Below are 13798 nucleotides of genomic sequence, written 5' to 3'. Positions count from 1 at the left end.
CATTTTTATAGTCTTTTACCAGGTCAGCAGAGCAGACAAGTGGGAGCAGCAGGGCGGTCGGTCGTTGGCTTGGTTAACATTTTCAACAATTTCCTTAATCACGGGCTGGCCTGCGAATCACAGCTGCTACGCGCACTACCCCCTTGCATGCCATTAAAAGTCAACTGTTTGTTTACCAGGGAGCGAGTGTGCGAGTGTGTGAGTGTGCGCCTCAAGTTATGCAACATTTGGTGGCGGCTCTGCGGCGGCGGAGCCTCTGCAACATTTTAATTGCTTTGCATAATGCAGCAGCATAGGCTCCAGGTTGGCCAGTGGTGCCTTCTTTACCATTGCTGCACTGCAGCTTAACATTACTTTTCATTTTTTGTGCAGCCATATGACTAAATTAATTTGGAAAGAAATGCAATCAAAGCGGCAGAGTGTTGCGATTGGAACGGCAAATTAGAGAGAAATATTCTCCCACCAGCCAACATCATTATTCACATGCCTCACAGCCCACTTTGCTGCTTCCCACGCAGCATAATTACCAGGCAGAAACTTTGCGCTTTCTGCAATGGCTTCTGCTTCCCCCTGGCCGCCCCACAAACAGGATCAGCGGGCTGAAGTAAACTTGAAAAACTCTGCGCAGGAGCCAAAGTTCCTCAAGACGTTCAGGGCTCAGGAACAGAAGCAGAAACATTAATAAAACCGCAAGTTTCCACCCCTTGAAGGCAGGAAAAAGAAACCGAAAGTTTGGCCACATTTTTAAATTTTGGGGCACTTCAACTGCTCCTGCCAGCAGGGTCAGTTGAAGCTGGGAGGGAACTTCAAAAATTTAACGACTCTCCAAAGCCCACTAAAAGCTAAAGAGAAAGGAATCCGACAAAAGAGCAGTGCTGGAAATTTAAATTATATTAGGAAAGATGAAGGGCCTGCCAGCAGACCCTCTGTCCGTTTGGACTTTGGCAATCGGAGCGAGTAATAAATAAACAAAACGACAAAGCTCAAAGCTGAAAATCTACACAAAGGGCCACTTGACCAGGGCAGAAGCAATTCAGAGTAGAAAGGCGACATGGAAATAGAATGAAAACTTTGCTTTCAAGTCGCTCCAATTAAAGTTGCCCAGATGGAAACCGAGATGGAGATGAGGGAACCGATCCATCCCGCCCCCTTTTGCCCCAGCGATTTTCCCACATTCGTAACGCGAAACTTGTAATGTATACATGGCAGACATTCCATCAAAAAAAAGTACCCCTGCTACTTTTCATTGCCTCCTCGGAAAACTTTTCTATACACTCGCATTATTTTCGGGCTCACCCCACGTGACGGGAAGTTTTCCACTCTCTGGTGCCATATTGTTGTTGTACCTCAATAATGATTTGCTGTTGTTGCTGTTGTTGTTGTTGTGGCCCAGGTCGTTCATGTTTCGCGTTTGCATAGCAACTTTTGTCAGCTGGCAAATTGAATGAGATGGCTGCCAAAGATGGAATCCAATTAGAATTTGAATCAAAATAGAAAAGTTCCTTTGAACAAAGAGCGGAAAAAATACGAGCACGAGAGCATTAAAATCGTTCTAATTGCTTCAACCAGTTGGGAATTGTAAAGGCAGCCAAAACTGAAGGCTTTCGCCTCGCAGAAATCCCATTTCGCCCATTTCCTCCTTATAAGCAGCCATTGTTTGAGGCGAAACAAAGGAAAGAGCTCGCCAAGCAGCAGCAGAAGACCATATCTAGCCGCAAACTAAGCCCTCGAGTGGTCCGAACCCAGGCACACCCACACAGAAGCAAGGGAAACCGAGCCAAATAGCAGGGTTAGGCTAGGTCATGTTGTCAGCTTGTTGCACTTGGCCCGGGGCTCATTAATAGAGCGATTACTTTTTCTCTATTTTGTCCGCACACTTTTACAGTAGTGCTGCAGCGATACTATAGTTTACGAATTAATGGGGAAATTTATCATACGCCGTGTTGCAGTCATCGTGAGTTCCATCGTGAGTGAACACAGTTTTTATTTTAAGGCCAAATGTCAATTTAGTTTCTAGGTCAACAGATAACAAAATAAGCTACCCTTCTTAAGGCCTGGCATCGCTCCTATTTCTGCGACCGCAACTGTGTTGACTCGCATGGGTGTGTCACACTTGACTTGTGTCGCGTCGCCTCCTCGGGTCGCTTGTTGACACTCATTGAGACAAAAGTGCTTAACTGCCTGCACTTTTCCGGCGGCTGCAGCAGCAGGAGCAGGAGCAGGAGGCTAAGGAAACTACGGGCTTTCTCTTTCTCTTTCGCTTTCAGCCTTGTTTTTAAGTTTTCCCACCCACAAACACCCATGCACTGGCGTGCAGATAAAGCTTTTATTTTCTGCTTAATTTGTTTGTAGGCTTTCTTTCGTGTTGGGGATGCGAAGGGGCCGCACAGAATGGCGCCCCCAATCGCTGGCTCTATCTCTCTCGCTCTCTCTCTTTCTCTCTCTCTCTCTTGCCAACCGGGAAAATGTAATGCATAACTGAAGGCGTTCGCGAAAAATGTCAAGCAGCTCGGCTGGCATTACGACACGTATAGCGAAGAAGGTTAGGCACGCCTGGCATGCCGTGAATTATGGCGGAGTGAGAGCGAAATGGCCTGAAAAGTGTGTGTTTTGGCCCCTTCGCTGCCACTTTGAAATGTTAATGAGCCACAAGCAAATGGCAGTTATCTATAGCCTACTTTCGGTCGGCATCCGGCCAAAAGTTTTCGCTGCATTTCCTCCACTTACACACACCCACACGGCCGTGCATTGCAATGCTTGTGTATAATTTCGGTATAATTTCCACCGAATCAAATGGCAAAAGGCAAAGAAATGGCTAAGAGCCGACCCACTTTCGGCGGAACTTCCACTGGCAACTTGCATTGGGAAATGTGTCAAATAAAGCGTTAAATTAGATTTCAGTTTCGCCGCTTTTTCCACCATTCATTTGCCCGAAAACTTTTGACTACTGGGCTGCGTCGGAGCAAATAAATCTTCAGAACTTGCAATTTTCAGAAACTGTCACTTGACGTTTATTACTTTCCCGCTTGACAAAGAGCCAGAAGTTATGCCAGGCCCGCAATCGGGCTGGCGCTTTAAGACTGCCGCTTAAAGACTATTACTTGTTCTCCCTATTTTTGGTGGCAGAAAGGCTTACCTAAACATGGGCGGCAGGCATGACACGGCAGAGTGGCAACCGCAAAGTATGCGACACACAGGGCTGAGAGCTGAGCGCTGAGCGCTGAGCGCTGAGACATCGTCTAATAGGATTAGCGGGGAGGCGCCACTAAGCAGGGAAGTTTCGGGTGGGGACGAAAAAAATGAACTCAAATCGGTGGCTTGCGGTTTTGGGGCCGTCGTCTGCTGAACTTTGCATGCCACAAAATCAATTAAGCAGCGCGCCATCACATCTCGTCTCCGCCCTGGCGGTGGGCAGGACCCTCAAAAGCTGTCAGAGCTAGTTTCTGGGTCGATATGGATGGTGGCTCCCCATGAGCACACCGGGTCATTGCTGAAATTCGATTAACCCCGCCGCAGAGTATGCTACAGCACGCTGCAGATGCAGAAGGATGGAGTTACCCGTCAGCCCCAAGGGCTCTGCGGAAGCACAACATGGCAGAAAACAGGCTCGAATCAAAGTTTGATCCTCGCCAGCAGCGAGAAACCTGGCCGCGCACTAAGGCTGAGGTTAACTAGCACACAAAATTGAAACTAAAGCAAACAACTTCTTGTTTTTCCTCGTCGGCTCCTTCTGTTCTCCTTTTGGCCCGTTAAAATATTCGCATCGCGTGCCTTTGGCTTTTTACCTTTATGTCGTGTTTAGCATTAGCGTAGCTTCTTTCTCTCTGCTCCTCCATATATCCTGGCCATATATCCTGGTCGCCTGGATCTGTATCCGTCGACACATGAAACGTGACTAAGCTGACAATTGTGTCGAAGTAAATCCAAGTTTTGTGAGCCCGACTAAATAAATCTCCTAGGCGAGTGCAAAACTTTGACAAACAAAGATTGTGGATGCGCATGGCTTTGCAAATGACGCACAATGGCCCATGTGTGTTGGTAGTAGTAAGTGTTTGTGTGTGTTGTTGTGTGGGGAGGAAGGTACATACATGACAGGCGACATAAATAGTTGGGCAGCTTTGGCTTTAGCTCCAGTTCGGTCGGGACCCAAATTTAATAAACTGTACACATTTACCTATGCCGAGGAATTACTTGACCGTGCCGGTACAAGGAGTTTCCCAGTAAAGTTTGACAACTTTGTGCTAATGTGTGTGTGCCGGCTCTATTTATATGTCAGGCGCAGGCGGTGCAAACACACACGGACACGCACAGAGATACAAAGCAGTGCGGCTGTGTTGGTGCAAATACAAACAGAGACTGTACACGCATACAGATGGCCCGCATTATGCTGCGCCCCCCGCCCCCCGAGGGGCGGAGACAGGTCAAACTCGGCCTGTAACTGGATGCAATCACACACCCAGGGCTCTAATACACAGACACGCCATAAACAAAGCGTCCAATTGTCAGTTTAGGCGCCTTTTGTTTGCTTCCCTTTGCATCTGCCCTGCTGTCTGTGGCTGTTGCTTATCAACAAAATGGCAGCAGCATCCTGCCCATCCTGCCCATCACGACAAAAAATAGCACTCCCTGTACACGTTGCGTATACGCAGTGTAGCACACATGGGCACTTGCATTTATTCAATGCTTGCTTCTACCAGTCATCATTTGTGTCCCTCTGGATTATTGTTATTATGGATGGTGCCGGGCGCTTGCTGCAGCGTAATGAGCTAGAAAAAGGATTCCCCATCGATTAAGCGATTGTCATCACCTTTTCCTGGTCCCAACTGCAATGCAATTTCCCGCTTGGCATCTTTATCTTTCGTTTCTCACTCACTTAACTCGGGCAGAAGGAAAACAGGACAATCAGAGAACGAACGAAACTGTAGTTAAAAGGCGTTTCAGCAGTTGTCAGTTTGCGCCGCCCACCTGGGAGCGCAACAAGGACCTACTCCGCAGTCCGGAGTCTGGAGTCCGGACCCGGCTCAGGTCGCCTCATTCTCATTACTCCAGCATCCAGCTCCCAGCTTCCAGCTTCCAGCTTGCAGCTTCACCCTCTGCTGGCAGCAATTCATGCTTAACTGACATTTCAGCTGTCATACCAAAAGTGCTTTACATTTCTCTCTCGTCAAGGGAGAAGGGCAGGGGTGGAGGAAGCATTGCTGCCGAAGGTGTTGGCATGCCCCCGCTGCCCATTGTTGGCATGCCACAAGCAGCTGGTGTCGCTTTTCGATTCCCCACCCAGCCCTTAATTTAATTAACATATTTCAATCGGCAGCGGGTGCTTGTGCTGCTCGAATGTTTGCATTCCAGTTCCGATAATGCGGTATCCCTAATTGAAGTTGCCCTGGCCTTCTGGCCGCTAAAGTCTCTTTAATTCAGCCGGAAACTTGCCGCATACTTCTCGCCATTTTCGGTGATTTTGCATTTCGGGAGAGTGCATTATAAAAGCATTAAAATGCAAGCCAAAAAACCATCCCAAAAAAGAGAGCAAGAGGGGGATGTTTGTAAAGAAGGCAAAGCAAGCCATGCAGGAGAATTCGCTTTGTCGCATACACACAGGGGGAGCACTTGCCTCCGCAGCCTCCAACGCCCACTGGCCACCCACTGCCACCCACTAGCCCGCCCTTGGTTATCACTAAAGCTCGCTTCGCTTTTTCATGCTCCGCCTGACGAAATGCCATTACACATTTTGCGTACCCTAAAAACAGCAGCGGCAACAACTACAGCGCCACGCTACAACTACATCGCATTCGCATTCGCATTCAAAATGACAAGGCAAGAGAAGCGCCGGCAGAGGAACAACAACAGGAACAACACAAACAAACAAACAGCAGAGGGGAAAAATAAACGCTGGGGGTTGTAGAAATGAAGATAAGCTGCTTATCAGCGCCATTCCCAGTAGATGCCCGTTGTTCATTCGCCTGGCTGTGCTCTGTGCTCCTTCCAAAGTCTGGATGCCTCAGTTTCAGCCTCATGCCATCCCATCCTGGCACATCCTGGCACATCCTGCCACATCTTCTCCTGCTGCTTGCCACCGACCGAGCTTTAAGTGGTCGCTTGGCATTCGCATTGGCTCCCAGTTCATGGCAGCTCCTCTACGCCTGTCTGCATGAGGATATAAATGCGGATGGGGATGCGGATGTGCATGCGGATCTGCATGCGGATGTGGATGTGGATGTGGATGCGGATGCCAACTGGCAGGCAAACAGGCGACAGCAGAAACGACCAGTGCAGAATCCTCTATGTTAGCCACTTTCATTTAGCCCGTTTCGTGGCATTGTCATCGTTGTAGTCTTTTTTTTTTTTTGCCATTTGGCTAAGCCCTTGACTTGGCCAGCACAAGGAAAACGAATAAAGCATACCCAGCATGTGGTACGGAGCACAAGGGTAGCGGCAGACCTTTTCGACTGTCCCGAAAGCATATTCTTCACTGCAATTAAAGTATGGCCGATCAAAAGTGCCAATATACCCACACTAAGGGAATGGGAATGTTCGCTCTACTATTGCTTAATATTAGTCTAATGCATGCTGTGCGCCACAAACTCCCTTCAGTTCCCCGTCTCCACAGATGCTATGTGTATTCAAATAACGTCATCGCTTGTGCATGCAAATGGGGCTTGGTTAGGTACTTTAGCTTAACTTTTGCGCTTTATGATTATATAATTGAAGGGCAATACGGAGGCTAAGGAGGCTAAGTTGTTTGGCTAATTCTCAGTTCTTGAATGCGGGGTAAATGCGAGTGGCAGTTTATGGTTTATATTGCACTCATACGCCCAGAACCCAATCCGGGTCATTTTCAATATCCATTCTCTGTTCACGAACAATAAGCGCCTTAAATCCGAAATCTAATTACACGCAAAGCAAAGACAAAAGTCCACAAATATTCCCCGCCCAGTTTTAATCACAGATGACCGACCGACAGAACAACTTTGCCGCTGCCAATTTTAAGTGAACATTTTTGGGCCAACTTTTGCTGCTCTCGCTGCTTTTGCTGCTGTGTTTAACCGCGTGAAATAATCTTTGCTGGCAGGCAGTCGGGTCCAAATCCTGCCACCTCCTGTCCCGCTTTGTTGTTGTTTCCGCCGCCGCCGTTGGTGTGGGCCACGTTTCATTATAACGATAATGCGCAGGTCCTGCGGCAATCCGGGCAGCAGGCCGAGCATCTCGTCCGAGCAGACAAGTTGGTGTCATATTTTCCGCAGCTTAAATTTCCCACAGAGAGGCCAGTGGCTACTTGTGCGCCCAGATTCTTCTGGCCCCCTGGTCCAGCTTTGCGAAACGGCAGCAGGAAAAACTGGAATTGTCTCGGCCTAGCGCAATGCGATTACGCCAACGGCTCTACAAGGAGCTCCCAGGAGCAACTAACTAAGCCACACGCACACACACACACACACACACACGGGCGCGGAGGCGCATTTGGAAATGGCCGTTTGGAGTGGGACGACGGATACGATTTTCGCGCCCGGCAAATCTCAACAAATTTGAAATTTGGTTCCTTGGCCGTTGGCGCTTCCGTTTGCTGCCGCTTTTTATTGGCCATTTTTTTCCGCTATTCTGTCCTCCTTCGCTTTTGGCGTCTGAATTTGTTGAGCATCCTGTTTGCCGTGCTCCTTCGCATCCTATCCAAACTCGAATCCCCTCCAGGGCCAGCCATCGAAATGCTTTTTAAGCCTACAAATGAGCTTAAAATTTTCTATGCGAGTGAATGCGAATGCTTTTGAAATTTATTACAGCGCAAGGAGCGAACAGGATGGAGCGGATGGAGAGGCACACTCACACACAAAAGCCCGAGAACACGCACGCACACATCGACACCCCCAGAGTGCCGCTATGTGTGGGTGAGAATCAAAGGCATGTTGGCCCTCGAATTTCGTCGTCCTCGTGCTCAGCGTCGCCTTCTCATCTGCATTGAAATTTTTGAGCGCGGCAAATTGAATTTCATTTGAATGTTTTTCTCTTATTTTTATTTATATCTTGTTACTCGAATTGGAAATTGCCTTTTGCCTGGTAATTTTCAGTTTTTAGAGTTTTGTATCTATTCCTTCCGCCACCCTGCCACACCACCCCCATATCGCATTTCCATTCAAGCTTTCCGTGTTTGTTTGTTTAGCAATGCCCGAAAGGAGTGGGAGGGGGGTGCAAAAGGGGGGATAAATTGAATTTGCTATGCTGTTAAATAATTTCATTTCGATTTGTTCCTTTCGCCTGATTTTTGTGCCTGGCTTTCAATGCGAACTGATTGCAGCTCTCTCCCGTCCTAGCAAATCCATTTGTATTTTAAAAATTCACGAAATACTTTTAGTGTCAAATGTGCAATGATTTCGCCATTCACACAGTGAATGCAAAACGAGAAAAGACGGCAAAGGGTGCAAAAAATGTGATTTATCATCGTTTATTTTTCCCATTGCGCCGCACCGGTACCGCAATGCAATTAAGCTAGAAATAGACGTTCGATATAAGTACCTTAGTGCAGTGCAAATATTTGTGGCACGCCCGACTAATGCTCCCCATATTTTCGTTTTGCAACCTATTTTCAGGCTTCCTCCTGGAAGGAGTCACGCCAACGGCACCACCGGATGTTCCGCCGCGTAATCCGACAATGAGTCGCATGCAAAATGGTCGTTTAACCGTTAACAATCCCAATGACGTTGACTTTGAGCCATCTTGTTTGGTGCGAACGCCATCGGGCAACGTTTACATTCCTAGTGGAAATCTAAGTGAGTAAAGCCCGATAGATCGCTATCTCCAATCCCAAACCCAGCCCACCATCTGCATACTCGCACAAATCCCATTTGGAAAGTGTGCCGCTCGAGCGCCCGCTCGTTTTCTCGCCCGCCATTCTGGCTGTCTAAAAGCTTCCGCAAAGCAATTTTTTCAGCCATATGCAAATCCATCCCGCAGCGAGCCCAAAAAAGCCAAAAACCTGCCCGTTCCGCGGCGGCCATCAAAAAGCCACTTGACTCATTTAAATGTTTAGCGCTCGCATCGTGCACAAAAATTCCATTTGCCATATTGCTATAAAAATGCAAAGCACAAAAAGAAAATTTGAACCGGCGGAAAAGGGAAAGGCCGCAGCATTTTGCAAATTTTCAGCTCTTTTGTTTCCCAAACGCCATGCGCCTAAAATGCCGCCATACATTTGCCATTTATTGTTTTTCCAACAATGTTCTTGGCCCTTTTTCCTCTGGGCTCTCAGTTCAGTTCAGTTCGGTTCCGTGAGGTTCGGTTCGGTTAGAGTTGGTTTGTTTGTGTTTTCGCTCTATGCATATCCGCAAGCAGGCTTTGGGGATAAAAACATTCGAAGTGGAGTGAAAATGGTTGGCAACAGCAGCGGCAGCGGCGGCGGCCCAACAAACCGAAAAAAGCCAAATGACCGCAGGGGCCTAAATAGAAGCCTGGAAAAAACTGACAAACAACTGCGGCTCACACATGGCGTTCTGAAGGGTGGAGCATTTATGGGTCTATTAATTGAATGGGGCCATATCGACGGACAGGCGGCGGAGCCTTGATGCATTTCGCTCTTCTCTGCGCTGCATATTCTGAAATATCAGCAAATGCGAGAAAGTAACGAAAATAACTAAACAAAGCACATGTTGCACCGTGCCACGCCCACCGTCCTTTGCCGCTCATCATGCACCGCCCACCAGAATCACCAGAATCACCAGAATCGTGCGTACACATTTGTGTAGCACACTTTCGGGCTGCTGCCACTGCTTTGGCCTGCATATGTATTTGCTTTGTGCAGCTTTTGTTTTCTTTTGCATTGTGCAAATACACACCCTCGCACACACACACACACACACACCAACTCGCCGTGTTATCGTATGTATGCCAAGCTTTGTCTTGATTTTGCTGCGTGCCACATAATTTTGCGTGTGTGAGTTGTACTCATTTTTTATACAAGGCATTTGCAACGCAGCTGGGCGTTCGCCTGTGCTTTCAAAAGTTTCGTGTTTTAGCCGATTGTGGCCTGGATTTAATGTGAAGTTTTGGCCGGAACTCGGGGCACTTTAATGTGGCAGTGGCACATTGGTGCGGCAGATGGACTTTGCATATGACACTGCCCAAGTGTTCTTTCTGTCCGCCAATTTGCATTTTGAATATCGTTTATAGGCTGCACTTGTGTCCCTCACCTGCTGGCCCAAAGTGCAATTAAATGACTATTTATGAAATTCTATTTGCATTTATGCATAAATTGATAAACATTCTAACCTGCTAGCCGCAAACTATGCAGCAGAGGGGGATGCCCAGCGGGGGCTCCGTTGTCATCGTAACACAAATATTGATTAAATTCTATATCAAATTGAGATTCAGGTTGGCCCACACACTCACGCATTCACTCACTCATCGCTGCTTGTGTATGAATAAACAGACGAGGCACATACAATCACAGGACATTTGGCTGCGTCCCCCACTGTCCTGCCCCGCCCCCAAAGCTGAGGATATTTTCATTTCAATTTTTCCACCAGTGCCAATTTTTATGGAAAATATTATTTGTTGACTTCTGGCACCCGAAAAACGAAGAGGAGCAGGCAGCCGAACTTGCAAATGAATGAATGAATCAGGCCGGGAGAAAACGGGGCCTACAGCATGAGTTATTTTCCGGGAAAATGGGAAAATGTTGTACGTAATACGCTGGTCCCCATGTATGCAGCTTAAAATTGTGTGTAGCTGGGCGAGGTGCTGTGCGCGGGATGAAAAAATGCTTATGCACCATATGCAAATATATATAAAAATGGGCATTCTGCGCGATTGGATACACACGCATCCCGACCGGGAGCCAAACAAAAGTTTGGACAGGAGTTAAAAGTATATATGTACGAGTATGAGTACGTTGCAGCAGCGGAGCTGCATAAATTGCCGCAGCCAGAGTGTAAAAAGGAGCATTCAAAACAAAAGTTGGAGGGAGGCAGCTGCGCTGCTCAGCTGCAATTCGAGAACCACCAGCTGCTCCCGATTCCGATTCCGATTCCGATCCCAATTCCAGTGTCCATGCCGCGCACCTTAAAGCGTTGATAAAACGCTGCCGAGATTCACGTCCTGATTGCGCGCTCCTTTACACCCTAAATTGTTAATGACCTGTGAGGGGTCCTGCACACATGCACAGTCGCCGTGTCCTGCACTTGAAAAGGTCGACTGAGCATGGGCCATGCAAATGTAAACGGCTTCCGCTGCCCTTAAAACTTTCAGCCATATAGCTCGCCGATGCCTGCTACGTTTTCATTATAATAACAGGCCATTGCGGCATTTTGATGCGGCAGTCTGTGCTCCCCACCCCTTCCTGTTGCTTTAATTTTTCATGGCTATCGAGGTTAGTTTGCAGAAAAACTTTCCGCTGTCATTGACCGCTCGCTGCCACACTCCCAAAAGGCCAGTCCAAGTGAACCGAGCCGAGCGGCTAGTTCAAGCGCCTAGACTAAGGCCATCCCGGCGTCTGCAGGGGAGGTCCTGCCTCCTGTCTCCGCCCACCCGTGTGTCCTTCAGCCGGCTTGGCTCTGTCCAGTCGAGACTCGAGACTCGGGACTCGAAAGTCGGGAGTCCAAAGTCGAGAGTTGGGAGTTGGGAGTTGGGAGCGTAGTTCACTGTCTATTGGCCGGTCGTTATTGCTTTCGACTGGTTCTGGTTCTGGTTTATCACTGCTTCCAGCCATGGAAACACTCGTAAATTTGCGAGCATTTTTGCAAAACCTCAACTGACCTCCGCCCCGGCTCTTTTGGATTGGTCTGGGCGGCGTGGATCCCTAGAAAGTGCTTTAAATTTGTATAAATATAAGGGGCTGGCGTGGTAAGGGAGGTGCCAAGAGATATGGACGGAGCGAGAGCCGGCACGTTTTGGTTTTTGCCACTACTGCTGCTGCTGCTACTAAATTCATTCATAATGGGTTTTTGGACCGTTTCAGTGCGGCAGCAGCCCACTCGTCCCGTATAGTGTATATACATTTAACGTTTTTACGCAAACTGAAATTTATTATGGCGCAGCATAGTAATTTATATTTTATGCCGACTAAGTACGGAGCCCTTGCTTGGCGCCCGTTGAATGGATATGTGCCACATCCTTTATCCTGCACTTTTCACGCACAATTTTAATTTTATCTGCGGGAGGGGCAGGCGGACCAAGCCCATTTCCATTCGATCTACGTTTCGGCTGCCGTTTTTTGCGACGCAACAAATTGCCTTCGTGTTCCGCTTGGCACTTAACTTGCCAGACACACTCGTATACATACGTAGGTGTATACACACTCGAACATACATATACTCGTACAACATATATCAGCACACATGCATTTGGTCACGGCCATATAGCCGTAGCTATGGCTTTGCCTTTGGGCTTGACTTTGGCCATAGGTAGAGCTGTGGCCATTCCGGTCCTGGTACGTGAATTTAAGTCCAGCTCCCGCCGCAGTTGTTGCTGTTGCTATTGCTGCATTTATAGACCAGGCAATAACCATTTGGCAACTAGAAATTGGCATTTTATGTTCGCCTGTCTGGCTGTTCCCCGCCCCCGTCCTTGTGAATCCACCGTACTGTGGATGTGTGTGTCCTTTGATTTTTGAATGCAGATTGTTGCGGGATTTATTGATATTGAGTGCGATTGAACCTAACGACCCAAGTGGGGCCCAGCCAAAGATCTGCTCTTTGCCAAAATACCCAAATACCTAAAATTCCCGTCCACTTGGGAGGAAACTAAAAACTAAAAGTACCTGCAATACACTCCTCTGGCGACTTAATTAGGCGGGCGCAGGCATAAGTTTTTCCAGTCTGGGCTTCTGAATTTCTTAAAGCATACTTTCAGGTGCGCACACGAAATTACTTGGCCCAGCCCAGATATCCTTTGAATCCCTTTGGTCCTGGCCCGGCCTCCCCTCGAAAATATGCAGCGAAGTCATGCAGAACATTAACAAAACAATGTTTGCCTTCGTCCTCAGCATCCTTGGCATCCTCCTCAGCTTCCATAGCATCCATAGCATCCATAGCATCCATAGCATCCTTCGCAGCTGTCTTTACTGGTGGCATTTATATGCTGCATAATTATGAGACATAGGTGGCGCAGGGTGGGGTGTCTGCATAAATTATATGTTTTTAATGATTTCGCCCTTCGCAAACAGTTTTTTATGATTTTTAGAAGGCAACATTGCATTTTGCACTGCTCGTTCCACAAGATTTGCCGTTGTGGCATCTATGTGTGTAATTAAAATTGCAACGCACACGAGCCGTATGGTGGAGAGTGACTTGGCGTTTGTTCCCCCGCCTCATATAAATATGTTAATTAAAATAATGTTACCCGGCTGCACAGAACAAAAATGCCAAGCCAATGGCTTAGAATAGCTGGGGTAGAGGGGTACAAGTGGGTAGAAGAGGGGGCCAGTAGGATGAATGCGTTCCCTGCAGGCTCGCTTTGTCGCCATTTTGCATTTACATGCCACGCTCAACGCCTTTCAATAGGCCGCCGTTCACAAGGAGTGCGCACATTACTCGACATTACGTATACGCAGCGATGCTCGGCCAGCTGCAGAGAATGTAAACAAGCAGCTGTGGGGAGTGACTTCCGTTGTGGGAAATGCCGACGGTGTCTGGGCAACGTCTTTTGTGCCTCTTCTGCTTATTCAAAATAAATTAAAAATGGAAGTGACAAAAGATAAACGTGGAGGAGGCCAGGAACGGCGAGTGCAGCCAGCCATCGCATAATTATGAACTTGAAAATTCCTGAGGACGGGGATATTGCTCAATTATTCAAAAAATAAGGCGCTGCGTTTTCTCCG

At 47.9% G+C, this 13798-nt stretch overlaps 1 protein-coding gene across 2 annotated transcripts in view; it reads left to right on the top strand.

Moving 5' to 3' along the window:
• LOC6544136 (teneurin-m) overlaps positions 1-13798 on the top strand; it is a 113574-nt gene that overhangs the window by 58681 nt on the left and 41095 nt on the right. For both annotated transcript variants that reach the window (XM_001973694.3, XM_015157442.2), the window contains exon 2: positions 8577-8756. In XM_001973694.3, the coding sequence (XP_001973730.1) occupies positions 8577-8756 (180 nt within the window). The remainder of the gene's footprint in view (positions 1-8576; positions 8757-13798) is intronic.

The sequence above is a fragment of the Drosophila erecta genome, unplaced genomic scaffold (assembly GCF_003286155.1).
Source record: "Drosophila erecta strain 14021-0224.00,06,07 unplaced genomic scaffold, DereRS2 tig00000021-arrow-pilon, whole genome shotgun sequence".
NCBI lineage: Eukaryota > Metazoa > Arthropoda > Insecta > Diptera > Drosophilidae > Drosophila > Drosophila erecta.
Note: the sequence above shows the minus strand (reverse complement) of the source record. Positions and strands in the feature narration are given on the sequence as shown.